Source organism: Epinephelus lanceolatus, chromosome 3 (assembly GCF_041903045.1).
Source record: "Epinephelus lanceolatus isolate andai-2023 chromosome 3, ASM4190304v1, whole genome shotgun sequence".
Lineage (NCBI taxonomy): Eukaryota > Metazoa > Chordata > Actinopteri > Perciformes > Serranidae > Epinephelus > Epinephelus lanceolatus.
Window position 1 is genome coordinate 42723881 of NC_135736.1, and position 26502 is coordinate 42750382.

Sequence of the window (26502 nt, forward strand, 5' to 3'; positions counted from 1 at the left end):
ACTTCTTCCCTTTCTTATAGTCTCTTTCCATACATTCACCACTGAGCACAAACAACCTCTGCTCTAACTCACAATAGTGGAGGGCTTTCTCTTTCAGGTGTCACAGTGAGCACCATGGTGGATATGCAGAAGAGAATAGTTGGTGGTGACACGTGTGGATCAAATGAGCGTTGGTACCACGTGAAATTGACTGCAGTTCAGGGCAACATTGGGTCGCTGTGTGGTGGTTCTCTGATCAGTGACTGCTGGATTCTGACTGCGGCTCACTGCTGGGAGCAGGGACGGTGAGAAAGTGAACGTGTGCATCCAGGTCCTGGACAAACAGTGCAAATCACAGCACCACCCGTGATCTATACTGACAACAGCAACAACGGCGTCAGTCATGACATCATGCTGCTGAAGCTACCTAACCCTGCTCAGATTCAACCTGTACCACTTCCTGATTGTCAAAATCCTCCCAAAGAGTGACTTGTGATCTTTCCCCTTTTAATAAGTCTGAAAGCTCAGCTGTTGAGGACCTGGAAATGAAAAAATCCTGTCGATTTTTTTATACATCTTTAAAAAGAACACTGCTAAAAAAATGTTCCATTTTACTGTGTTTCAGAGGTGATGCAGTTCAGATTGCAGGTTATGGAGCAAATACTGCAGGCCCTAATAAAAAATGTGAGATGAATCATGTTTAGTTTATGATTGCAAGTAGTATTGCAAGATTGCCAATGTTTTTATTTTTAATATTACTGACACATAAGCCCCGTTTCCACTGAGCAGTGGTGCGGTTCGGTTTAGTCTGGTAAGCTTTTTTTCTGATTCCACTGCAAAATGTTGTGGATGGTAGGCTACTCACTGAAACCGTTCTGTATGGGGCCATTATAGCAGCAAAATAGCTGCAAATGCGTATTTCAATCTGTGTGTGCGTAATCAGATTTGTACATGTGTAAAATAATTTGTAAAAGCGTAATAAAGTTTGTGAATACGTACAGAAATCTGCAAATGTGTATTTAGAATCTGTGTGTGCATAATCAGATATGTAAATGTGTAAAAAAAAAAAAATCTACAAATCTGTATTCAGATTTGCAAGTGTATTGCCATCTGTACATCTGTACAACGATCTGTAAATGTGTACAGAGATCCATAAGTAACAGATTTGTAAATATCTATGTCTTCAGCTTTAACTCAGTCGGGCCTCTCAGTTGGCTCTCTTTGTACACCTGATTTTTGCTTCTCTTCTGCTGTGTGAGATCCGCAAATGCGTGAGAAGATTTGTGTCTGTAACTCAAGAGTGGGTCACCCTGAGCACAGGCTCACAGGCTCAAGCTGCCGAGACCTGCAGATTGTTTTGCCCTGAGCACAGGCTCACAGGTGCTACTTTGCTGCGCTGTTTTGTTGTTGTGTGGACAGGCTGCAGCCATGGAGGCCTATGGATTCTCGTTTGCTCTCTGTAAGTACATGTTCAGGTTTTTTGCAGTAGTTGTCATCATGACAACTTCACTGACTACTTTAATTGATATCAAAGTGTCATTTCTATAGTGTTGTCCCATGAAAAGATATAATAAAATATTTCCAAAAATGGGAGGGGTGTACTCACTTATGTGAGATACTGTATATAGTTAACCTTTGCACAAGACATCATCCAGCAATATATTGCACTTCAGAAATTTCTAATATTTTGTCTTAGTAGTGTGTTTGCTAATATTATTGTGTATGTAATCTGTAATCTATAAAATGTGTTTTCATTGACTCATATTAGACATATGAAAGAAGCAAAACTTAACATTTGATAATCAAAAACAAATAAATGTTTGGAATCTTACCTTGGAAAATCACTCAAATGCTGACATTATTATCAAAATTGTTGCGGATAATATTTGTCTTGATCGACTAATTGAAAAATCAGTGAATTGTTGCAGTTCTGATCACATTAGTAACATTTAGCTTGGTCATATGTACAGTATTCTTCCAGCCAAAGGTTTGAGTTCAGCCACTTTATATTCATTTCTTTATTATACATCCTTTATACAGTGTAAATTTCATAGATACATTACTACAATCTATATAATTTTATTGTATATAGTCCACCTTGCACTCTGTTCTGGTGGCGTGTCTATTGCGTTGCCTATTTTACTGCACCTCCGCCACAAGGGGGCACTGGCGTAACAGTCAACAGCCTTGTGTGTAAAAATGTGTCAATGTAATGAATTAATTTGTTTACATGTTCAGTTTCAAATGCAAAACTTGTGTTTGTGCAATATGCTGTTTATGTTTTTGTGCAAGAATGCCTCAACTTTATAATACTGGCATTACACAATTACTATATCACAGAGCACTGGTATCCTCCTGTTTGTGTTAAATTGTATTGGAATACTTACTGAAACTGGCTTAATATGGCACAGCCCCACCTAGAATATTTTTCACCAGCTGCCACTGCATGACAACTGCTGCAAAAAACCTGAACATGTACTTACAGAGAGCAAACGAGGATCCATAGACCTCCAAGGCTGCAGCCTGTTCATACAACAATAAAATAGCACAGCAACGTAGCACCTGTGAGCCTGTGCTCAGGGCAAAACAATCTGAAGATCTGGGAAGCTTGAGCCTGTCAGCCTGTGCTCAGGGTGACCCACACTTTGAGTTACAGACACAAATCTTCTCACACATTTGCGGATCTCACACAGCAGAAGAGTAGCAAAAATCAGGTGTATAAAGAAAGCCAATTGAGAGGCCCGACTGAGTTAAAGCTGAAGACATAGGTATTTACATATCTGTTATTTCCAGATCTCTGTACGCATTTCCAGATCTGTGTACAGATTTACAGATCGCAATACACTTGCAAATCTGAATACAGATTTGTAGATTTTTTTTTACACATTTACGCACACACAGATTCTAAATACACATTTGCAGATTTTTTTACGTATTCACAAACTTTATTACTCTTTTACAAATTATTTTACACATGTACAAATCTGATAACGCACACACAGATTGAGATATGCATTTGCAGCTATTTTGCTACCATAATGGCCCCATAGTTCCGTACCGTCCCCAGTTTTGATATCCCTTCTGTTGAGGTATCTAGCACACAGATCTGGTACTAAAAGGTGGAGCTGTGAACACTGCAGTCTGATTGGTCAATAGAGGACAGTCACTCTGCTCAGGGCTGAGCTGTGGCTGGTTTTGATGCTCATGTAACTACTGTTCATACCATGGAGAGTTTTAATAGACTGTAACTACAAAATGAAATGGTGTTTTGCTGCCTCTCGCAGCAGCTGGAGTCTGCTCCCGGCAACTTTTAAGGTGGAATGTTAATTTGTAATGTTACTTAATGAATAAGGTCAATTAACACCTTAAATATTCCATATGACAACACTGACCATCACTTTAGTTTTTATGTGACATACACTTTTAGTAATGGGTGGATCTTCAAACATTTGTATATTTATGTCAGCTGGATTATGTGTATGGCATATATTCTAATCCTTACTCTGAGAAACAAAAAGCACTGCGAAGCGTTGTTCCTGTGGACTACAGCAACACTATAAACCCCTGAGCTTGCCTGAGAAGGACTAAATGCACAAACCAGCTGTTTTTAAATATCCCATGGAGAGAGTCTCTCACTGCAGCCTGTTTATTTTGGTCTCTTGTGTTTCATTAGTTTATTAGTTCCACCTGTGTCCAATCACCTTGCTCTCTTTGTGTGTTTAGCCCGTGTGCTCCTCTTGTCTTTTATCAGTAATCATTGCTTTGTGTGCCCGAACGTCCCGCCTGTTTACAAGGTGTTTCCCAGTGTTTCTGAGGTCCTGGTTTTCTTTTGAATTTGCCTTTACTGCAGCTATTCATCCTACGTTTGAGTCCAAAACTGCTCTTCCTGAATTGTTTCATATTTATGTTTTCTAACATCTTTAATCATTTCCTGACCTCTTAGTTATAATTTGAAAACCACAGGTTGGGAACCACTGTCTCATTAGCCCATCTCTTATCTCCTCTTTCCTCCCCTGCTGCCTCTACTCTCCCCTCCTTTTTCAGTGGTACAGTGACTTATCACTTCTCCTCCTCCAGGTTAACCGTTGCTCTTTCTTCTTTGATACTGCATTATGTTCCTGAGTGTGCACATGCATTTGTCTGTGTTGGTGTGAGAGAGAAAGAAAGGGAGTTTTCTCACACTTGATACAGAGCCATATGCCAGATAGTGGGATTTAAATTGACACGTGGACAAGAGAAGCTCTACTGTGCTCAAGTTTCATTTATTTAAATATGACCTAGGCTACTGTCACACCATAAGACCCATAAAAACTCAGGGTGTGTAAATTTATGGACTATAGGTGCCTCACCTGAGCTCCAATGTTTTGATAAGGCAACGCTAACGGAAAAAATTTTACTAAGTAACTCAAATAAAACTGTGTAACATTCACCATCTTGTGAGCAGCTGTTAGAGTCCAAGTGAGGTTAAATTTGACTCGATTTGACTTGTCAAATTACATAGCTGCATCTGTGAGCATACAGAGCTGTGAGAACAGCCTCCACTCTCCAAACCCCTCTACACACACACACACACACACACACACACGGACAAACCAAGTACTGGCCCTTAACAGGGCCATTCACATTTTGGCATTTTTTCCGAAAGTTTTAATTCTGCAACCAGATCACTAGATGTCAATACATCCTACACACTCTACCATTAAGGGACACTTTTTTGTCTTTAGACAATGGACTTGGACGCATCAGTATTAAACTGAGACTGTTTCATAACAGGTTACAAGCCCCTTGTAGTTGCGTTAAATACCATTCTGTTTTGGCACAGTAGCCATTTACACCTGATGCACACCGTACCAGAGTACGCATGAACCATACTCACAGTGTTCAAACTAATCAAGAGAACTGAACTTTGGGGTGTACTTAGATTTAGGCCCGGCTCCCTGATGTGAAAGCCCCCTTGAGTAATATCTGTGTTCATGCACAGTGGTGTCAGTTCCATGTTGGTTTCATCTGCCTAACGCAGCTGAGCTGAGGACAGTTTTTATTTCCTCTTTGTATATCACAGTCTCTTTCATGGCACTTGATAAGTTATCTAAATTTGCAAAACTGTGGACCTTTGTAGCCAATGGGGTTGTGTTGATAAACCTTTATGAGGTGATTGGTGGCTCAGAGGCCAACAGGACAGTGTGAACAGATTTAAAAAGGTGCCACTGTAGAAACAGGAGGGCAGTCATTGGAAGAGATGGGTGGCATAACATGTCTTCTCCTTTTGCTGTGGGCCGGTGAGTATTGTTCACACATCCTAACTTTAACCATTCTATATGCTTTGAAATAGTATTCAGTGTGTTTTGAGTTGAGTTAATCCATCAGAAGTGCTGTTACTCCACCTCTCACTCTTTCTTTGTGTTAAGACATGTATTTCATATTCTAAAAACAGTCTGAGTTATCAGTCAATAACATTTTTAAATCGATTCCAAAATGTAGAGGAAGCCAGTGTGATGAGCCAGTGTGGTCTCTTCCTCTGATGTTCATTCATATCCTGACAGCTGAACTCTAGATCAGTTGGAGGTGTGAAGTGGCCTCAGTTGTGGACCTTCTGTCTTTTCTGAATGGCTCTTGTCTTTTCTAGAGAAGCCAGTTAGAAGTTTTGGTAGGTGGTGTGATGCAGCTCTGAGTGATATGGAGCAGATCCAGGGGTTGAGACAGCAGATGGTGGATGGCATTAAGAGCATAAAGATGTCAGGCCCTTTACTTCAAGCAAACTCAAACTGTGGTGCCTGCAGTTTGGTGTGTTGCACCAGATGTTGTGGCCATCATACTGTGTGCTCAAAGGGAGATAAGCTATAGCGAATGATTAGCTCTCACATCAGAAAGTGTCTGGGAGCCCCACACTACCTCAGCAGTATATGGAAAAGGGATTTTGGAGCCATTTTTCTGAACAGTTCTGAACAGGCAATTCATACAAGATTAAAGGGACACTCTGCTGACTTTCAACCAGCTTTGTGTCATAACAATATGGATAGTATGTGTATGGAATGTGTTAAACTTCCACCATCTTACCAGTGCCTACATCTGCCTGCTTCCCTCTCAGGCAGCTGCTCAAGCTTCAGGCTGCATCTTTCTACTGCCAGGATGGCCCAGTTTAAATATATAAATAAAATATACTTATAAATATACTTTAAAGACACTGACGCATTTTATAATGCCACCCGTTGTTTAGTGTTGTTTTAGGTCGTTGCGCAAATCGTCACATATCATAGGGCTGGGCGATATTACTTAAAATCAATATCACGATTAATTGAAGCTTTTACTTCGATTACGATTAATAATTGATTATTTTGTTATTTACAAAAAAACAAAACCTTTTTTTTTTGGGGGGGGGGGGGGTAAATATACTCGACTATTATTCTTAAATCCTTTGCATATTGTGTGGCATTTGTAAAGGCCTGTGACAGCAACAGTTGCTTTGTGGAAGGACTAGTTGTCAGACGCTTGTCAGTCTCCATCTTTTTTGTCCCCCCTCTATTAAAGATGAAAGGAGGCTGAAAATTACGGGACGTCTGTTCTGATGATAAGTCACTGGTCCTGAAATGTGTGTTTCTCTTCTATAACACAAATTCTACATCTCCAAGGCGACGTCTCTCCACATTTAGGCTTCCTTCGCCTTTCAAACGGGGCAGAGCTCCATGAGAAACAGTAGGAAAGACACAGCCCGAGGGGAACCTACAGGCGTTTCTCAATACTCAAGGTCAGTAGTTCGGACTTGTGGACTTGGCAAGTTCGGAGTTGGCAAGTCCACGCGAGAGTCTGGACTTCCCAAGAACGGGAGGACAGGAGTACAGTCATTTCTGCTTTTGGAACAGCAGCGTTGTATAGCCTACATGCATTTAGAAAGAAACAATATAAACACAGCCCAGACCTGCGGCTTTTCATAGACATTGTAATATTTTAATAAAATGTCTTATTAAACCTTTTCCCTGCAGCTGGCTTCTGATTATAATCAAAAGTCAGGTGCAGGGGGAAAAGTTTGTGGAGAGTTGGTGGTTATTGTGATTGTGAGCATTGGCGAGTTGGAAATCAAAAATCAATAATTGACATGGATGGGAGAAGGCGTGCAGTTATTGCAGCAGGATTGCTGTAGGCTACCTGCAGGCTGAGGAGGAGGCTGCCCAGCTGAGGAGGCAGATCCCAAAAAGACAGCGGAGAATGAGGCGGAGGATGAGGATGAGACGTGATGAGACGAATGAAAAGTTCAAAGAACTCATTATGCAGAGTGACCCAGTTTCAAGTGTTGTAATCATCATATACATGAATATGTATTGAGTATTAATTGATTAATTTACACGTAGGCTACATGTAAGCAGCATTTAAATGTTGTCATGGTAGAACTAATTTTAACACCTTTCACTAGTGTACTAGTCTAATCTATAACAACACACAGCAACTTGTAAATATGAAACAACAACATATAAAACAAACTATCTGAAAAGTAACTATAGCTATTAAATAAATGTAGTATGAGTAGAATGTACAGTATTTCCCTCTAAGTATAAAGTAGCACAAAATGGAAATACCCAAAGTACAAGTACATCACATTTGTACTTAAGTACAGTAGCTACTTGAGTAAATATACTTAGTTACTGTCTATCACTGCATTTGTCTCATCATTATGCTTTCTGTCTACATTTTTATGGAGACTTGACAGTTTACTTGGTGCACCTAGAAAAAACAAAAGCAGTTTAATGTTGTATTAAGTCTGACATTTTATTGAAGTGTTGAGTTGTAGATTGTGGTGCTATTGAACTGTACTGGATTACACTGACAGCAGTTACTCCGTGGTGCTGTGCGCCGGATGAAAAAACAAGCGTGTCGCACCGAATGTGCGCCACTACGGCATCGCTTTGGTTTGTGAATGCACTTGACGCACGTCTACATTGAAAGTAATGGGTTTGTGCATGCAAAACACGCTACATCTGAACTCCCCCCATGCACACACACACACATGCTTTAACCAAGGCCAAAATCACCCAGGTGGCCCGCCTTTGTCTTAGATAGGCTGGGAAAACCCTGTGTTTGGGATCAAGCTGCTCGAGTTGATTTGTTGGCTCGGTGTTTGTGCTCGTCTCCTCCATGTAGGCAGCGTCAGTCTCGCTTTGAGTGAATGCAGACTAGATGGAGGGGGCGGAGTCACGTGACTTACACGGCATAGTTTTTTTTTTCATGGGGACAGCACAGGGAAAGTAATACCCAAAATCACTGTCATGAGTAAAGCCCTATTCGGACGGGATTAGTACGTAGGGTAAAGTAATAATTACCAGAAATTTTAGTCCCGTCCGAATGTGCCATGTATCATTACCGCACGATGTCAGTAAAGATTGCCACGGCTTTTACCTTCTGTAAAAGGGTCCCGGACCAGCAGTAAATATGTGTGTAGATATTTCGTCATATCCTGTTTACAAGTGGTTTTTCAGACTATAGAATAGGACTGACAACCTCTCCAATGTCTCATGTCACTATTTGTCGGCTTTTTATGATGCCTTTTTTTTTTTTGCGGATGCACTGCTGCTGCACTGCTGCTGCGCCGTGTCTTAAGTTGAATTTACAATAATTTCACAATAATAAATTAGATCATCTTTTGGTCTATAATATTGTTGGCTATATTACGCATTTTAATAAAAAAACAACAACAATAAAAAAAAAATAAACACCGAAATATTTACTGGAAACTTTTTTTTTTTTATTGATACTCCTCCTCTCTGACAGAGGACACAACAGAGCCGGTTATCACACAGTTAAAACACAAATAAAAGCCTAGTAATGAAACATAACTTACCACAATCACCTCGGCTGCAGTGTTTTTGCATCAGAGTCCAATCTAAGTGGGATCTGCCCGAATTTGACAAGCGAACAGTCACGTTACGGACACAAAAACAGCATTACGCACATGACGACAGGAGGGGACAGCAGTGCCTGAATGGATTTACCCCTCCCACTTGTGGTAGTTTTACTGATATTTCTTATGCTGTGCGAATTGGCCATCAATATTACCAACGTCCTGTGGTAAAGTGACATTACCCCACATGCCCATGTAAAACTAATCCTGTCCGAATTAGAGGTCAGTCAGTTAGAGGGTCTGAATGTTGGTTTCGGTATATTTTCGGTTAATTGCCCAGCCCTAACATATCAGCTCTTTGTCAGTGGCCTTACAGGTCTACATATCACACGTCAGATAGCTCCCTGCTTCTGCTATTGACATTCCAGGGTGCTGCAGCCAAGGTCGGGACATCAACAAAGCACATGGTTAGGTTTAACAAAAACATCGTTTGGTTCTACATTCATACAGGAAGTGAACACTGGGCTCTCAGGTGAAAGTCCTGGCTTTGTTGGACCCATCCACCCCCAATTATAAAAAACTGTGAAACTAGGCATCAGTGGAATGCTCATAACACTTTCACAGTTCATCATGTGTATTGATAACTTTCTAGAGAGTGAATAAGTTGTTCTCTACAACAGCACTGTTTAAACTTACAGGAGGACATTTGTGTTTCAGGTGTCACAGTGAGCACCGTGGTGGATCTGCAGAAGAGAATTATTGGAGGTCAAGACTGTGGACAAAAAGAGCGTCCTTACCATGTGAAGTTGAGGATAACTGATGGTGCCCATGAGATGTTTTGTGGTGGCTCTCTGATCAGTGACCGCTGGATTCTGACTGCAGCACACTGCCAGGAGCCAGGATGGTGAGAAAGTGACAGTTTTACTTGAACCAGTAATAATATATTTCTCACTCACATATTCAGTGTGAAAGTCCTGAAGCAGCAATCAACAATGATTTGATGTAAATTCCCAAAATAAGGACATCAGTGCTTATGTTCATGTTGATTAATTATATTCTAGGAAAATATATGCAACTTTAGGTGTGCATCCGGGGCCAGGAACACCAGTGGAAATCAAATCAGCACCTGTCGTCTTTAAGCGCAAAGATGTCTTGAAGATAGACAGGATTCATGACATCATGCTGCTGAAGCTACCTGAACGTACTAAGATTAAACCTGTGGAACTTCCTGACTGTAACAGTTGTCCCAAAATGTGAGTTGTGTTCTTTCCCCTTTATTAAGTCTGAAAGCTCAGCTGCTGAAGAGCTCAAAGTTTGAAATTCCTCTGGGAATCTTTTTAAATGTGAAATCATCAGTGGTAAAGTAGTTTGTCTTTTGAATTACTTCAATTTATGTTACAATAACATTCTTTTAATTGTTTTTGTATTGTATTTCAGAGATGATACAGTTCAGATTGCAGGTCATGGAGCCACAACTAAAGGCCCAAATAATGAAAGACGTAAGATTAATCTTGTTTATTTTAAAATAACAGTTTTCTATGTTTAGTAAGTGTTCTTGGATTTGTTTGTATGTTTGGTCACACTGCTGACATATCTTTACATTTAATCCATTTTAATTTAGTTTTAAATTGACTAGTTTTTAAAAGACGTTCTTTTCAAGCCTTACTCTGCACATTTTAAGATGTATAGGAAATTAATTTAATAATATATTTTTTTGTAATAAAACAGATGAATAATGTCATTTAAAGATGCTCCTTGATATTTAAAAACATCTTGAAATGTGTTTGGATGCATTTGATAGAAAAAAAATAAGTGTAAATGATTCATTTGTTGGTGAAATTAATTTGTGTGTTAAGAAGATAATTATTTATTTTTGTAGTAAAGAAACTTTTTTTTATTTCCATCTAGTGGATGATGTATCTGCTACTCTCCAGTGTGCAAACACCAAGGTTGTTGACTGTCGGGGGCTCAGAGCCTGTGTGGAGAAGCGTGACCCACAGTTTTATGCATCTAAACGTGATCAACACTTGTTCTGTTGCCAAGAAGAAAACGTGGATATCAGTCCTGTAAGTTGGTTTGTCTTTTAACCATGGATCGTTTCCACAAGTTATTTCAAGTTTTACCACTTTAATATAAATAATCATTTCAATAAATTATGCAAATATCTGTATTAAACAATATAAACATGTCTCTCACAGGGTGACTCTGGTGGAGGAGTGGTGTACAATGACATGATTTACGGCGTCATTTCTTTCCATGGCAATGACTGTGTTGAAGCAGCTGCAGTGATGGACGTCTGTGGATACAAAGAGTGGATCATACGCAAAACTGGCAGTATCTTCACTAAAAAGGTCAAAACGTTGCCATGTTTTGGCCGTTTTTAACTGTAAAATGTCCTGCCATTTAACAGACATTTCCATCGATTGGTTCACATTAAATGTTCAGCTGTTACTTGTAAAACCCTTTAAGACAAAAAATGTCATGATTCTGCAACATAGCTTCACAAGGTAGTGTCTAAGTTTCTAATTCAACAGATTTTCTATGTTACCATACATTGTGTAGAAAATCTTCAAAGGGACAAACACTACAGTCTGCTGCTTTTTAAACAATGCTGATAAAAATGATAAATGACTTTTCTCTCACAAGATTGTGTCTGTTAAAATAAAATTACAATGCATCACAATCATTGTTTAACAGGTTGCTGTTGTTTGTATTATTGATCCTCAAAAAAAAACATCTTTTAACTTGCAAGTACAGATATTATTTGACCACTTGAGGCGTCAGAAACAAGTTGTAATAGTTCATTTACACTTTTGGCAGTTCAGGAGGATTGTTATCATGGACACCTGATAAATGTAAGTCTAAATATTAACTCTCCTTAAAGCTGTGTTTTTTTGTCTTGACCAACTCCTGAGGCTGATAATTGGCTATTGTTAACCGGTTAGCTAACTGTGTCTGTCTGCTGTCTGGCACTGAGCAGACAGAGTACAGTGGGTTTATAAAGCTTTTTTGCCTGCTGTGTGTGAATCATTAATAATGATTCAACTGATGCTTCACACACATCTCCAACCCAGCAGCACAGTAGACCTATACAATTACAGCAGGTTCAGGTGGACAATGTCAGAGAACTGTTTTTACAGAACGTTATGATGTCACTGTGAAGTTAGTATCTGAATTATTAAGTTATGACAAAAACAGCCTGCCACCCTCACAGCAGACATATAGAAGAGAATAAAGTGTTTAGAAAAAAGGGAGCTAATTTAAATCATATATTTTGCAATTGCAATTTATTTATTTAATTATTTTGATTAATAAACAATGTACAATGTATTACAATCTAGTAGGAGATCCAATTTTTCCAATTCAATTTTATTTATAAAGCCCAATATCACAAATCACAATTTGCCTCAGAGGAATTTACAGCATACGACATCCTTCAGACCCTCACAGTGGATAAGGAGAAACTCCCCCCAATAAAGTAGAGATGACAGTGTGTTACTTCAAATCTAGACATGTATCTGATCTGACACTTGAACTGGACTGTATTCATCATTAGTATCATTAATGACACCTGTGTTTCTTCTGAGAAGTCAAAATGTTTGCCATGAAAAAGGTCAAATCAGAACCTCTCTAACAGACTCTTCATGAAAATGTAACTTAATCGTCTTCTAAGTTTGACAAAGGTAGTATTTATTGCAGGACTGAAGAAATAGTCATTCCCAACTGCTCCAATTATTTAGTTATTTATTAATGCTTACAATACTCAGTAACAAGATGCTGTGGAAAGCCTGGACTTCAGGTCATTCTAGCAAATTTCTTTCTTAATTCTTGGTCTGAAAGTGGCAGTTTCAGTTGGGCAGCACTTACCTGCTAAGTAAAACATTTTTAATGAAATCAAACATGAATCTGCCTTAAAGATGCAGTTTAGACATTTTTATAACTGCTGATTCAATAAATTACATCTACTGTGTGAATCACAACGCTGAATTTATCAACAGGTGAGGCAGTTGCCGTTGTGGAGGATATTTCTCGTCAACTCAGAGCTCATAGAACCCATTGGCTCAGCTATGAGCCTAGAAAATAACAATCTGCTAACAAGAATGAAAGTCAATAACACTGCTTATGGTAGATCACTCTGATTGGCTGTTCAGGTTTTATTTCCTCACCCCTGTAGCGAGTGAATCTGCCTGTAGTGAAACCAGGGCTAACTGGTGCTTCCTCCTCAGGCTCCACTTCACTCAGCTGCCCGACAGACCCGCTGCTTCTTCCCATTTTAACCTGAATAACAAACTGAGGCTAGTTAGCCTCAGCTAGCTTCCCAGCTAGCCCCGGCTCTCTGTTTGGATCCAACCGGAGCACCGAGCCCTGGTTTGTTATTCAGGTTAAAGAACAAACAAAAAGTACATGCTACTTGGCCGTCGGATGTAGTCTTTGTAGTGTGTTCAAATGCAACTGACACAGGGCGACATGAGGCGACGTAGATTACGCAACAGTTGGCTTTCGTCGCTGCTAGTTCTTTGATGCACCTTTAGGTAGTGTGTTGAAATGTGAATGGGATGTGAGATGATTGATTATGTGATACAAAGCCAGGGTAAGTTCAGAGAGCTCTCGGAGTAGATCTTGCAGCTTGTGTATTCAGGGCTGCCAACTTTTCAAAAAACCTTGGAGTGAGATTTGGTGGGGCCAACCGAAATTTTGCCACATACACTGCAATTTTTTGTATGGCCCATTCAGCGTCATTACCATACAACAAAAACTTTTTTTGTTTGTTTGTTTTTAAATATACCATTTTCCATACATCAGTAGTTCTCAATGTATTAGCCTAACTCAGAATGTACCAACTGAACCAACTGACCCAACAGTAAGACATAAGACACAGCATGGCTCAGATTTGTGCATGTTTACTTTGGGATTCTGTAAAAAAATAAAGTCATCAAATAGTAAACAGATATGCAACATCATGCAAGAAACATTTAAATAAAAATGAAAACCCCCAAAAGCTATGTTACTGTGATATTTTTGAACATCCCCAGACTACATGCAGCTAATACCAATTTAAATTAAAAAAATAAATAAAATTAAAGTTTAACCATTTATACAAACAATTCCCAAAATAGGGAGGCTACTGTCAAAGTTCTTAAGATCTGTGTGCTTTGTTGTAGGCTACTTGCTTGTGGCCTTTTTTGAGGCCTTGATGATTTCTGGGGAGGGCTCCCTCGTGAAGCAGGACTCCAGGCCAGCCATCTTTATTGTCATTATTGATGACAGGGTTCCATCCAGAGCCAGGCTGTTCCTGGTTTTAGTCTCTCTCTCTGCATCTGCATTGGAGTGGGGTAACACCAGGACCAGCTTTGCAATGGTGGCAAGCCTTATGAACAGACTTAACCCTGTCACCTATGAAGAATGAACCAAGAACACAGTGGAAAAAAAATCTCACATTCCTTTGAAAGATGAGTGAAGGTTGATAATTAATTTTGTCTAAAACAAAATGTACGCACCTACTGTATATGATGCTTTATACATACATAACAAATTATTCTAATTTGTATATACTACTATACATACAGTAATTAATATACAATTATAAAGCAGCATAGAGGAACGGTTTTGTATAGATAAAACAGACAAATTAATTAGGCATCAACCTACAGTATACTTTTACAGCTGCATTGAAACCTCAAAATAATATGTACAAAGCTCTCGAAATGCCTTTAAATGATCTCACAACACAAAAAACAAAAACAATTATGCAAACGTTACTTAAAGTTTAAGAGCACAAACACTTAACATACATACCTGAAAAGAGCGGGGGAAATCAATCTTCTTCTTCTTCTTCTTCTCCTCCTTCTTCTTCTCAGTGCAATCCCGGTGTCAATTGGGCCACAGTGCCACCAACAGCGAAGCAGTCGGGAGGTGTATTGCGCATTGAAACAGGGACTTTTTTTGTTTTGGCTCAGACGGACACTTCAGCGTGAGAAATCGGGGGTGTGGCGTGAGAGCGTGTGAAGCCAATCAAATCCATGTGTCTCACGGCCAATGCGTGAGAGTTGGCAGCCCTGGTATTACAGTCTCTGTCCTGTAGTATTCAGGACCACTTTGATGCAAGTTACCTGAAAAGACCTTTGTTCTCTCAACACTTCTTCCCTTTCTTATAGTCTTCCCTTTCTTATAGTCTCTTTCCATACATTCACCACACAAACAACCTCTGCTCTAACTCACAATAGTGGAGGGCTTTCTCTTTCAGGTGTCACAGCGAGCACCGTGGTGGATCTGCAGAAGAGAATAGTTGGTGGTGACACGTGTGGACCAAATGAGCGTTGGTACCACGTGAAATTGACTGCAGTTCAGGGCAACACTGGGTCGCTCTGTGGTGGTTCTCTGATCAGTGACTGCTGGATTCTGACTGCGGCTCACTGCTGGGAGCAGGGACGGTGAGAAAGTGAACGTTTTACTTAAAAACTACCAACATGCACCATTTCTCGCTCATAAATTGAATCTGAAAGATAATATATGTTGGCTTATGTTCATGTCCATTAATTACTAACCTACACAATTACAATCTGGTATTCACACTAATTCAGTGATGTTCCTCTTTAACCTAAATTTCATAGATACATTACTACAATCTATATAATTTTATTGTATATAGTCCACCTTGCACTCTGTTCTGGTGGCGTGTCTCTTGCGTTGCCTATTTTACTATTAATGCACCGTTTCATGTGTTCAGCTGTGCACCTCCGCCACAAGGGGGCACTGGCATAACAGTCAACAGCCTTGTGTGTAAAAAATGTGTCAGTGTAATTAAGTAATTTATTTACATGTTCAGTTTCAAATGCAAAACTTGTGTTTGTGCAATATGCTGTTTATGTTTTTGTGCAAGAATGCCTCAAATTTTTAATACTGGCATTACATAATTACCATTTCACAGAGCACTGGTATCCTGCTGTTTGTGTTAAATTGTGTTGGAACAGTTACTGAAACTGGCTTAATATGGCACAGCCCCACCTAGAATATTTTTCACCAGCCGCCACTGCATGACAACTACTGCAAAAAACCTGAACATGTACTTTACAGGGAGCAAACAAGGATCCATAGGCCTCCAAGGCTGCAGCCAGTCCATACAACAACAAAACAGCGCAGCAAAGTAGCGCCTGTGAGCCTGTGCTCAGGGCAAAACAATCTGGAGGGCTCGGCAGCTTGAGCCTGTAAGCCTGTGCTCAGGGTGACCCACACTTGAAGTTACAGACACAAATCTTCTCACACATTTGCGGATCTCACACAGCAGAACAGGAAGAGTAGCAAAAATCACGTGTACAAAGAGAGCCAATTGAGAGGCCCGACTGAGTTAAAGCTGAAGACATAGGTATTTATAAATCTGTTATTTACGGATCTCTGTACGCATTTGCAGATCTGTGTACAGATTTACAGATCACAATACACTTGTAAATCTGAATACAGATTTGTAGATTATTTTACACATTTACAAATCTGATAACGCACACACAGATTGAGATACGCATTTGCAGCTATTTTGCTACCATAATGGCCCCATAGATCCGTACCGTCCCCACTTTTGATATCCCTCCTGTTGAGGTATCTAGCACACAGATCTGGTGCTAAAAGGTGGAGCTGTGAACACTGCAGTCTGATTGGTCAATAGAGGACAGTCACTCTGCTCAAGGCTGAGCTGTGGCTGGTTTTGATGCTCATGTAACTACTGTTCATACAAAATGAAATGGTGTTTTGCTGCCTCTCGCAGCAGCTGGAGTCTGGAATGTTAATTTGTAATATTACTTAATGAATAAGGTCAATCAACATCTTAAATATTCCATATGACAACACTGACCATCACTTTAGTTTTTATGTGACATACAGTTTTAGTAATGGGTGGACCTTCAAACATTTATATATTTATTTCAGCTGGATTATGTGTATGGCATATATTCTAATCCTTACTCGGGGAAAAAAAGCACTGCGAAGCGTTGTTCCTGTGGACTACAGCAACACTATAAACCCCTGAGCTTGCCTGAGAAGGACTAAATGCACAAACCAGCTGTTTTTAAATATCCCATGGAGAGAGACTCTCACTGCAGCCTGTTTATTTTGTTCTCTTGTGTTTCATGAGTTTATTAGTTCCACCTGTGTCCAATCACCTTGCTCTCTTTGTGTGTTTAGCCCGTGTGCTCCCCTTGTCTTTTATCAGTAATCATCGCTTTGTGTGCCCGAAAGTCCCGCCTGTTTGCTTCCCTCCCAGCTAAACACGTCATCCAGCAGAGTTCTGCTGGCTCTCAGGCAGCTGCTCGAACTTCAGGCTGTACTCCTGCATTTTCAACAGACCTGCCTCTCTCTCTCTCTCTCTCTCTCTCTCTCTCTCTCTCTCTCTCTCTCTCTCGCTCTCTCGCTCTCTCTCTCTCTGAACTGATATTCTGTCACTGCACTGCCTATTTCTCACCTAAATGTTTATTAGAAACATGTTTTAGTTTACAGTAGAACTGTGATACATGATTGCTTGTTACCATCTGGCCACCATTGTGTCAAACGGACAAGTTTGCATTACGTCACCTACCAGCGGCTTCTTTTAATGGCTGGGTGCAGCGCTGTGCATTCTGGGAGTTGTAGGTTTTCTACCTCTGAAGCAAAAACGAATGCCACAGTGCTTTTCCTCTGTTTTCTCTGATAACGTAGCACCTGTTTCAAAGGTGTTTGCATCTTTCTACTGCCAGGATGGCCCAGATTTATGAAAAGACCATCTTTGCAGTGGCTAAATAGTTCTTTAACCTCACTCTCTGGTGACTCTATTGACCTGCCTGTCCTGTGACACCCTTACACAACTTTGTATTGAAACCGTTTACCTTACATTACCTCACCCCACAGAGGAATTCATGCAAGTGCTCTTCTTTTTGTTCGAATGGAATTTTGCTGTAAGGTAAATAAATGAAGAAAAAAAACAATTAAAAGGCAATAGTGAGAGATACTGTAATGCCACCTGATGTTAATGCTCTTCTAGGTTGTTGTATTCTGAGGGACAAAGTGTGACTGTTAGGGGACAGAAGCTCTTTTTGGCCTCCATACAAACACTCACACAACTTTTTGCAAAGTTTGCCTTTTATATTAACTGAGAGTGAAGAAGCTGTTCTGAACAACCAGTGTTCTGACTTACAGGGGGACTTTTGTGTTTCAGGTGTCACAGTGAGCACAGCGATGGATCTGCATAAGAGAATCATTGGAGGTCGTGAGTGTCCTCACAATGACCGTCTGTACCATGTCAAAATAACTGATGACGCTGATGATATACTCTGTGGTGGATCTCTAATCAGTAACCAGTGGTTTCTGACTGCAGCTCACTGCTTACAGGAGTGAGTCTATGGCAATTTTACTAAAAAACTAGTAACAATATATTTCTCACTTATGAACACACACACAAAGTCCTGAAGCAGCAGTTAGCAAGGATTTGCTGTAAAACTACAGCATTCCCAAAATGAAGATAGCAATGCTTTTGTTCATGTTTAGTAATTACTGACCTATAATATTACATTCTGATGCATCTAGTGATTCAGTGATGTTGCTCTTTAACCTCTGCTTATTTACAGCTCTATGACAGTAGTTTTAGGTTCGCACCCAGGTCCAGAAACAGAAGTGCAGATCACAACACATGAGATCTTTAGGGACAACCGGGACAGACCTCATGACATCATGCTGGTGAGACTATCTCACCCCACTAACATTATCCCAGTACGACTTCCTGACTGTGCACATCGTCCCAATATGTGAGTTTTGATCTTTCCCCTTTATCTAGTCTAAAAGCTCACCTGCTGAGCAACTCCAAATCAAGTGTTCCTGTCGAATCGTTAGCAATTCTCTGCAAAGGGAACTGCTAAAAAAAAAATAGTTGTCTTTTTACTGTATTTCAGACGTGATCCAGTTCAGATTGCAGGTCATGGACCCACAGCTGCAGGCCCACAAGGTGAAAGAGGTGAGATGAATCTTGTTTACTTTTTGATGATAATAATAATAATAATATGATCATGATAATAATTATCAGCGTTTGTCACAGTTTTCTTATTTTTGTTTGTATGTTTGATATTATTACCAAAGCACATATATTATGTACTTTTGTTTCTTTAAAAACATGTTGCTTATTAATGCTGTTTTTACACAAGAAATCTCAATATCTCCATATACCTTCGTTTTAAGCCAAACGAGACAAATAGAGTCACATCTTTTTAATAAAGCAGATAAATAGCGCAGTTAAAAGATGCTGTTTGATTCTTATAATAAGATGTTTGAATGCATTTATTATTATTATTATTATTATATTATCATTAATAATAATTCATTAATCAATGTTTAATGAAGGCTATATGCACCTGTAAAAACAATAGAATCACCTGTAAATATTATCAAACTGCTATTTTACAAATAATCCAATTTCTAATTGCAGAAAAGTACTGTTGTTAGTCGGGTTGTTTTATATTATTTTATGTAAATAATCTTCTGTATTAATCACAAATTTACACAATAAAATGATTGACCACCCATAAAACGTTTGATATACCCACCAGCTCTCTATCCAGATGATAGATAGATATGATCCACAGATAACACGAAGTTCACTGCTGCCTTAAGAGAACTTGCTGTTTTACATATAGGCCTACACAACAGGGGGTTTAGTAAGTTTTTGTGACAAACTGAGCTCAAAGATCATAAAATCCAAAAATAAACATGATTTTACATTACAAATGGATTAAACTGTATATCCAAAAACTCATACCATAACTTCACTTGCTGTGAAATTACAAATTTTCTTTTTTACAAAAATAAAAAAGACATTCTTTGGTTATTCACGGTTACAGGTTTTTCACATTATTTTACACTGGACATGTACATTTACAGTCTGTTGTTTTAATTTTGTTGTTATCTTCATGTATTTCTAAAATTAAATAAATAAATAAACAGAAACATTTTTGTAAAATTACAGATTATATATACCTTGACGAACACATTGAGTCAAGTACCCTCCAGTTTGCAGACACCACGGTTGTCGACTGTTAGCGTGTCAGAGACCTGGTTGGGCCCACTGACCCAAACAAACTGTATCAAACTTGTTCTGTGGCCAAAGGCATGGAGTGGATACATGTCCAGTGAGTTGGCATGGCTTCTAACCTTATACCTTTTTTTTTATAGACATTAAAATTTTCCAGTATTTTAATATAATACAGTAAGTATTTCCATAAATTATATAAAAGTCTGTATCAAATGACATCTCTCTCACAGGGTGACTCTGGTGGAGGAGTGGTGCGCAACGGCATGATCTACGGTGTCATTTCATTCAGTGGTGACTCGGAATATGTCTGTGGAGAACCAGCTGCATTTATGAACGTCTGTGAATACATCAGATTGATCAATGGAGTCATTACAAGACAGTAAAGATGTCTATTGTGTGGTTAACAGATGTCAACAGACATTTCACATAAGAAAACAGTTGAGTTACTCTAAATTTGCAATTGATACATTTACGATTGATTGATGTTGTTGTGTCTGGTGAAATAAAATTAAAGTGACTCACAGTTTAACAGTTTGCTCTTGTTTATTTGCTTTTAATTTCACAAACAAAACAAAAAAAATATGCAAACAGATTTTTGCACAATTTAGCTCGGGAACACGAAATGGACATACCACCACCTGTTAAGTTATTATGGCGAACATTTAGCAAATAGTTGCTTACTGTACACAGTCAGCAGTTATGGAGCAACATTAGCTTTCATTTGGAGTCGTGCTTCTGGCCACTATATAAAGTTAAGTCCAGTATATTTACTGTCATTTTAGCTCTGCTTTTGGGCTCCACCAAAGGTGATTATTGGCTCTAGCTGCTAAATGCTCCTCAATGATCACCAGCTAGTCGCTAACTGTGTCTGTCTGCCGGTTGATGCTAAGTGCACAATGGGTTTAACACTAACCCCAGCCGTGGTTGTGCCATGATCTTTGCCGAACCATAACCAAGTGGTTTCTATGGGGTGAAAATTGCAGAAATTCAGAGCCTACTATTCTGAGCCAACAGTCAGCTGCTGTTGGAAGCAGTGCTGAAGGACCGTCTCAGTGAGCCGCTCTCCTCCTGCTTACTCTGCCTGGTTAGCACAAGCTAACATAGCAGCAGTGGCATCTGACACCATATGCTTAACAACAATAATCTCACTCCCGCACAGATATGGCGCAACTCTGTTGTTAAACACATTAATAACTATTTCGTAACATTAGCGTGTGATACTAACAGTGTTTAATCTCTTGATATATATCTACCAGCTGACTGCTGAAGTTTGTTTTTAATTCTTGGTCTGAAAGCAGCAGTTTCAGTTAGGCAACACTTATCTGCTGAGAAAATCATGTTTATGAAATCAAACATGAATCTGTAGGAATAAGATAAGATGTGCTTCATCATAACACAACAAAAGCCAGATATTCGATGAGTGAAGCAACTGTTAAGAAACTAGTTGTTCCATGCAACTCAGCAGGCGACTATAATGAACAGTAGAGCTAAATGGCTCAGTCTGATACAAACAGGTGGGGATGTGTGTGATAAAAGTAAAGGTTTATTTACTGCCCCACTCGTCTGCCTTAAAGATGCAGTTTAGACATTTTTATAACTGCTGATTCAATAAATTACATCCTATGGTATTCAGAGTATGACGCAGTAAAGGGCTGCCATCAATGTAAACAGAGGTTTTGATTGCATCCCTGTTGCTATGGTTACTCATGCGATACAGGCTGATACCATCATGAAGCCACCTCACTGATTTAGAACTGCAAACTGACAGTTTCAACAGAGCTACTTAGTAGGTTTCCTATATCAGGTTTTAATGGACACCCTGCAGCACCCTGCAACCAGAGTCAAGTATTCACCCAGACCATGCTATAAATGTTGCCATCGTACTTTTCTGCAAAACCCCACATATGTAACATTTGTACATTATTACATAGAGGATATGTTAAAACTTTACGTTTCTACACATTTCAGCAACACTGTGGATAATGCATGGTTATGTTAAACCACAAAAACACTTGGTTAAGGTCAGGAAAAGATCATATTTTGGCTCAAAACATACAGTTTTGGTGGCACAAGGGCTGTCAAAAATGCTGCTGGAGTTTCGCTGCAAAACACCAACTATAGGTGGCACAGTCACTGCAAGAAATGCCACTGATGTCTCACCAAAAAACAACCATTTTCGTCTGCTGCTTGGCAGCCATCTTGCCAAGATGTCACACCATCCTTGTCATCCACCCATGACTTGCAAGTAAAAGCATAGGCACCGCTTACTGCAGCAATCCCCATGAACCATGACCTCTCCGGCAACGGTAAACAGCTGGTCAACTTTTTGGCCTGATAGTTGGAGCAGTCCCTTGGACCACTTCCTCCACCCTCTCATCCACAGGCACAGTCCTCAACATCCCTGCAACAATGACGAGGGTATACAGATGGATATGATTATTCTGACTCCGTACTCCAGGACACTGAATTGGACTTTGGACATTTTTGAGAATAAAGTATTGAATTTTAGCTTTGAAAGTGTTCACAACCACACTGAGTGCACAGTGTAGGCCTCAGAGCCATTTTGATGCAAGTTACATGAAAAGACCTTTGCTAACACTTCTTCCTTTTCTTACTTCTGGTTTGAGAATGACTGACTATTTTCCATTGTTTTGCTTCTTCATTTCACCTGAAATCTTCACGTTAAATCTGCAAGTCAGGATGAAGAGTCAAAACACCACAAGATTTCTAAATGGTTTTAAAGAAAACACTTTTGACTGTAAGTAAGAGCAATAACAAGATACTACAAAAGTAAGGATCTCTGCATGGTGGAAAGAAATCCAACTAAGTAGTGCTTGATGGTTAAAATGTTTAACTGTTTTTGACAGTGTCAGAAATGTTGATTCAGCTCCTGCTCTAAATATATTTTAACTTTATGACTGTCGAAATATGTTTCATATTTCTGGGGTCAGCTCCAGAAAACGCTAAAATTGGCTGACCTTGTTTCCTTGGGTGATTTTAAATGTTTGTTATAGTCTGTAAAAACTGAAGTCTGTAGCTGCTTTTTTTAGTTTGATGTGTACTGTATGTACTTCATGTATCTATGTACTGTTGTGTTTATGTTTTGTGGTGTTATATTGTTGTAACTTTGGTTTGCTGCCTTCTTGGCCAGGGCTCCCTTGTAAAAGAGATGTCAATCTCAATGGGACTCACCTGGTTAAATAAAGGATAAATAAATAAATAAAAATTTTCAGAATTTTATCTCAAAAACTGAATTTTTGACAGCATTTTGAATTTTGCTCTAATGTGAACAATTGGAGTCAATGTAAAAATGGCAATTTTAAACATCAGTTTTTCACTTATGGAGCAAATCAATCATTGTTACAAACAAATTACCAACATCTCCATGCTGTCTAGATGCAATATGTGTATTTTCAGATTTTTGTCTTAATAACTGATTTTTTTTACAGTGGTTTCAAATCTGCCTTTCCATGCACGGATGGCTACACTGAATGGCTTACTCAATTTGTGAAGCCACTGTTGAGTTGCTACTTGCGGTAGATGACCGTCTTTGGTTCCAGAGGTTGCAGATTCAAGCCTCATCTGGTGCAGAATCTACATTGTAATGTAATCATCTTCTTGTGCTGCAGCTTATTGCTTAAAATTGCCTGAGCGTGACTGATCACTGTGCAGCATCTTCAAGTCTTTTTTCTGCTAGAAAATCTGCCTTCTCATGCTTGAAAATAAACCAAACTTCGCACAAAGATCCAGTGTCAATACTTCAGTGTGAAACCATCTGAGGCTTCTCACTTTGCACATAGCTCAACTAGTTAAACATCAGTTTTTCACTTATGAAGCAAATCAATCATTGTTAAAATAAATTACCAACATCTCCATGCTGTCTAGATGCAATATGTGTATTTTCAGATTTTTGTTTCGATAACTGAATTTTTTACAGTGGTTTGAAATCTGCTTTTCCATGCACGGACGGCTGCTAAACCTGCAAGTCTGGCTTAGTCAATTTGTGAAGCTACATATGAATTGTCTCTGATTAATTAGCTCAGTGAGATATAAACTGATTCTTAGTCTCAGAGGTTGTGAGTTCAAGCCTCAGCTGATGAAAAAGGCAGATTGTGTTGCTAAATTCCTAAATGTCTTCCAGTTCTTCTGCTTGTTGCTCAGAATTGCCTAAAAATGCCCGGACCCGACACATCGCTGCGCAGCAGCTATAATATTATAATTATAATTCTGGCTATTGTGGTACAATATGTTGAAAGTATATATTAATATCTGATAGCATACATATGTGACAATAATCAAATGTGTATAATAACAGTAGAAGTATGACTAATGATAACAGCAGCAGAGAGAGAAGGAGAGAAGGTGCCTAAGTCAGCCTAACTAGGGGCTGGTACAGGGCAAGCCTGAGCCAGCCCTAACAATAAGCTTTATCAAAGAGGAAAGTCTTAAGTCTAGTCTTAAATGTGGAGACGGTGTCTGCTTCCCGGACCGTAACAGGAAGATGATTCCACAGGAGAGGAGCCTGATAGCTGAAGGCTCTGGCTCCTGATCTACTTTTGGAGACTTTAGGGACCACGAGTAACCCTGCATTCTCAGAGTGCAGTGTTTTGGTGGGATAATATGGCACTATGAGCTCTCTAAGATATGACGGAGCTTGACCATTTAGAGCTATATAAGTTAGGAGTAGGATTTTAAATTCAATTCTGGATTTTACAGGGAGCCAGTGCAGAGAAGCTAAAACAGGAGAAATGTGTTCTTGCCTCTTAGTTCCTGTTAGTACACGTGCTGCTGCATTCTGAATTAGCTGGAGAGGTTTTAAAGACTTATTCTTCTCTGAGTTGTTTGGGGCCAAGAACAATAACTTCAGTTTTGTCTGAATTTAACATCAGGAAATTGGAACTCATCCAGGTTTTGATGTCTTTAAGGCAATTTTGAAGTTTAGTTAATTAATCAGTTTCTTCTGGCTTTGTCGATAAATACAACTGTGTATCATCCGCATAACAATGGAAATTTACAGAGTGATTCCTATTGATGTCACCTAAGGGAAGCATAAATAGAGTTAATAGGATTGGTCCAAGCACAGAACCTTGCGGAACTCCAAAACGAACTTTAGTACGTAAGGATGATTCATTATGAACATGAACAAATTGAAAACTATCAGATAAATAAGATTTAAACCAGCTTAGTGCTGAACCTTTTAGGCCAATTAAATATTCCAGTCTCTGAAGCAGAATTTGATGGTCAATTGTGTCAAACGCCGCACTAAGATCAAAGAACAGAAGTACAGAGACGAGTCCTTTGTCTGAAGCAATCAGAAGATAATTTGTAATTTTAACTAGTGCTGTCTCAGTGCTATGATGCACTGTAAATCCTGACTGAAATTCCTCAAATAAATTATCATGGAGAAAGTCACACAGCTGGTCTGCGACTACTTTCTCTAGGATCTTTGAAAGAAAGGTAACGTTTCACTTAAAAAAACTACTAACAACATACACCATTTCTGGCTCATAAATTGAATCTGAAAGTCCTCCAGCAGCAATCAGTACTGATTTTTACGCATTTTTAAGAATTTAAAAAAAAAAAAAGTAATAAAAATACCACAATGTGAGCAGCATTGTTAGAGTCCAAGTGAGGTTAAATTTGACTAGATTTGACTTGTCAAATTACATAGCTGCATCTGTGAGCATACAGAGCTGTGAGAACAGCCTCCACTCTCCAAACCCCTCTACACACACATGGACACACCAAGCGCTGGCCCTCAACAGGGCCATTCACATTTTGGCGTTTTTGCAAAAGTTTTAATTCTGCACCTGTACCACTAGATGTCAATACATCCTACACACTTTACCATGAAGGGACACTTTTACCAATCTTTTGATCTTTAGACAATGGACTTAGGGCGTTTTCATATTAGGCAGCCTACTGTATTGATTTGTACCATGCCTGAGTACGATTGCTCCTGGTCCACTCAGCTGCCACTTAGCATTCACATTGTTGTTCCATAACCAAGTACACCTGCATCATCATTTTTGTTGTGCTACAGTGTAGAAAAGGGCACTACAATCGGACACCGCTGCCCCTGGGACTGTCATCAGCTTTGAGCAGATCTCCCTCTCGCCGGAGCTCTGACTGCAGGTCAAAGGTAGCAGTGAAGCTGGAACCAGGTCTATTCGTGGCGGGCTGCGCTGCTTCTGATGTAGAGGCATCAGTATTAAATTGAGACTGTTTCATAACAGGTTACAAGCCCCTTGTAGTTACGTTAAATACCATTCTGTTTTGGCACAGTAGGCATTCACACCTGATGCACACCGTACCAGAGTACGCATGAACCATACTCACAGTGTTCAAACTAATCAAGAGAACTGAACTTTGGGGTGTACTTAGATTTAGGCCCAGCTCCCTGATGTGAAAGCCCCCTTGAGTAATATCTGTGTTCATGCACAGTGGTGTCAGTTCCATGTTGATTTCATCTGCCTAATACAGCTGAGCTGAGGACAGTTTTTACTTCCTCTTTGTATATCAGAGTGTTTTTCATGACACTTGATGAGTCATCCAAAATTGCAAAACTGTGGACCTTTGTAGCCAATGGGGTTGTGTTGATAAACCTTTATGAGGTGATTGGTGGCTCGAAGGCTGACATTACAGCGTG

The 26502-nt window shown here is 39.4% G+C and overlaps 1 protein-coding gene and 1 long non-coding RNA gene across 2 annotated transcripts in view; both read left to right on the top strand.

Moving 5' to 3' along the window:
- The first annotated feature begins 5134 nt into the window (after positions 1–5134).
- The window catches only part of LOC117249727 (uncharacterized), a 34524-nt gene continuing 13156 nt past the window's right edge, over positions 5135–26502 (top strand). Inside the window, exons 1-9 of the mRNA XM_078166608.1 lie at positions 5135–5258; positions 9527–9713; positions 9871–10062; positions 10247–10308; positions 10718–10875; positions 11008–11176; positions 15054–15240; positions 18400–18576; positions 18721–18782. Of these exons, the coding sequence (XP_078022734.1) occupies positions 5219–5258; positions 9527–9713; positions 9871–10062; positions 10247–10308; positions 10718–10875; positions 11008–11176; positions 15054–15240; positions 18400–18576; positions 18721–18782 (1234 nt within the window). The 5' untranslated portion in view covers positions 5135–5218. The remainder of the gene's footprint in view (positions 5259–9526; positions 9714–9870; positions 10063–10246; positions 10309–10717; positions 10876–11007; positions 11177–15053; positions 15241–18399; positions 18577–18720; positions 18783–26502) is intronic.
- LOC144462493 (uncharacterized) lies at positions 19804–20382 on the top strand. Its single transcript, XR_013490777.1, has 2 exons — positions 19804–19950; positions 20084–20382. It is a non-coding gene; the product is annotated as an uncharacterized LOC144462493 (long non-coding RNA).